The sequence below is a fragment of the Cyprinodon variegatus genome, unplaced genomic scaffold, assembly GCF_000732505.1.
Source record: "Cyprinodon variegatus isolate N-32 unplaced genomic scaffold, C_variegatus-1.0 Scaffold1485, whole genome shotgun sequence".
Taxonomy (NCBI): Eukaryota; Metazoa; Chordata; class Actinopteri; order Cyprinodontiformes; family Cyprinodontidae; genus Cyprinodon; species Cyprinodon variegatus.
The window spans coordinates 47,206-49,457 of NW_015151938.1; the positions used below are offsets into that span (position 1 = coordinate 47,206).

Sequence of the window (2,252 nt, forward strand, 5' to 3'; positions counted from 1 at the left end):
GTACTCCAGAGTGTTGTTCAGCATGGGGGTGAGTAGAAAATGAAGGCTAATCATGTTTTGGGTGTACTATTCCTTTAATCTGAATATATCCCTGCAGACCACTGTTCACCTACAGAGCAATACTCCTACACTCTATTACCTAAACCTTACCTGCCTTGTCTTGCATATGACCTTCAGTGGCATCCTTATCTTAACTTAGGTGAAATATGACATCAGTTCACCCTTTGAAGCTAGAATAGCTTCAGTTGTTCTGGGAAAGCTGTTAAGAAGGTTTAGGAAGAAACCCACCAGCCTGCACTGCAGGAACTCCAAGGTTGTGGGTTCGATTCCTGCTCGGGGTTGAAACAATTTGCTTACTTTGTACCAGTTTATTCTAATTTCTTCATCACTTACATCTGTTGAGTTGAAAGTTGTTGTAACAAATTGAAATAAGAAAATATCCAGGACCTCTGATTAAAAAAAAAAGACGTATCTCTGTTTCCTCACTTTTTGTAAAGTCCTATCCTTATAAACCAGACTAAATGTGAGATTAAATGTGTAATTTAGTCTGGCCCCAATGACTGAGACATTGGAAGATTGTTGATGAGAACAACCCGTTGTTTTTCAAACCATGTCTGTGCCTATTGGCCAACACTCTGACCAATGAGAGCAACTGACTGTGACGTAGGAAGCGTGACAAACAGCCTATCGGTAAAACGGCGAATACGTCCTTCTTAAAAATGAATGAGCATAGAGCCTCTTCCTGCTCACGTTTCAACGAAAACCCCAAGTCTAATCCTTCCAGAACTGATTCCAAAGCTGAGTCAAGCGAGAACTGTTCAATAGTTGCTGCCATCTTCCTTGTTGTGCTTTCTTCAACGTTAGAACTGGAGTTGGAGTCGTCTCTAAAGAAATGGTCAGTTTATTTCGATAGCCTTAAAGATAAAAAAAAGTAATTCAGGCCCCAACGAGATTCGAACTCGTGACCCCTGGTTTACAAGACCAGTGCTCTAACCACTGAGCTATAGGGCCTCAGCTGTTCCCCAAAGTATTACAATTGTAATTATCCATGAACAAACGTCTGAGACACACCTCTCTGCTGATGGTGTTTGCTTTCATGATGACGCGTCACCGCTTCTCTCTGGGAGTCATGTGATCAGTTGGATGTAGTGAGCAGCCTTATACAGCTTAACTTAAGTCACATCTGGATTTCATTTAGTTTCGTATCACTAAATCTTATTATTGGAATTAAACAAGTTAGTTTGTTGCCATTGAAGCAGTAAAATGGCTCCAAGCTTCCAAAACCTTAAGCCAATTTTAGCTCTATGTTTTGTTACTGTTAGACCTACAGATCAAACTACAATCCAAGCAGATTTCAATGCTTTATTTTTTTAAATACTGAAAAGCAGGAATAAGAATCTGCACCGGCTCTGTCAGAAGGAAAATCGGAAACTAATTTAAAATGGAAAAGTGTTAATTTATGAGAGAAAAAAGTCGGTGTCACTGATTGCACTTTTTTCAATGGATCACCAATTTTAGAAAACCCATTTTCTTATTGCTAAGGTTAGGAAAAAAATCTACAATTACTAAACCTTTATTTTATTTCTGCCTGCAACTTCAAATTCACAATTATGATGCTTAAATCTTTAGGATTCAAAAGGATTTCCACATAAACGTTCCTCCCCAGTGGTGCTACACCTGTTTCCTGTGGGCGTGACACCAGCCAGACCAGTTAGCTCTCTGAATCTTTCGACAGGAAGTCAAGCTGTACCTCACAGAGAGCAAAGTGGTAAAAATCTTTTTTTCTCTCCCAGATTCTGTGTCTGCAGGAGGTCCAGGAGGACCACTATGAGAACCAGATCAAGCCAGCACTACACGCTTTAGGTACCAATTCCTGTCCAGTCTTAATAAATGCATTTAAAATGTATCCCTCTTGATGCAGTAAGAGGTATTTAAAAACCAAAGCACAGTACAAATAACAAAACGATAAAACCAAGCATTTCTGCTGAGAAAGCGTTCATACCTGCAGGGAAGAAGGAGCAGTTTTTTAGCAACATCATGCAGGATATGCAACTTATACCGTGTTTTTCCTAATTTAATTAACTAGACTCGTTTTCCACTAATGATGAGCCTCTCAGGTCCACATTATAAGCCGTTTATAATCCTCCATTGTTATAAATGAGTCAGTGAAATCATCCCAAAGAGAGCACCAAGCATTGCAGCTACTTTTTACATTTTCAGACCCTTAGATATCCTTATTTTTTAACCAAAAC

General features: G+C 39.3%; 1 protein-coding gene and 1 non-coding gene across 4 annotated transcripts in view; one reads left to right on the forward strand and one right to left on the reverse strand.

Annotated features, from left to right (window-relative positions):
• Nucleotides 1-2,252, forward strand: part of LOC107103595 (protein angel homolog 2-like) — an 18,566-nt gene that overhangs the window by 7,998 nt on the left and 8,316 nt on the right. For all 3 annotated transcript variants that reach the window (XM_015403366.1, XM_015403365.1, XM_015403364.1), the window contains exon 4: nt 1,794-1,863. In XM_015403366.1, the coding sequence (XP_015258852.1) occupies nt 1,794-1,863 (70 nt within the window). The remainder of the gene's footprint in view (nt 1-1,793; nt 1,864-2,252) is intronic.
• trnat-ugu lies at nt 939-1,011 on the reverse strand. Its single transcript has one exon. It is a non-coding gene; the product is annotated as a tRNA-Thr (tRNA).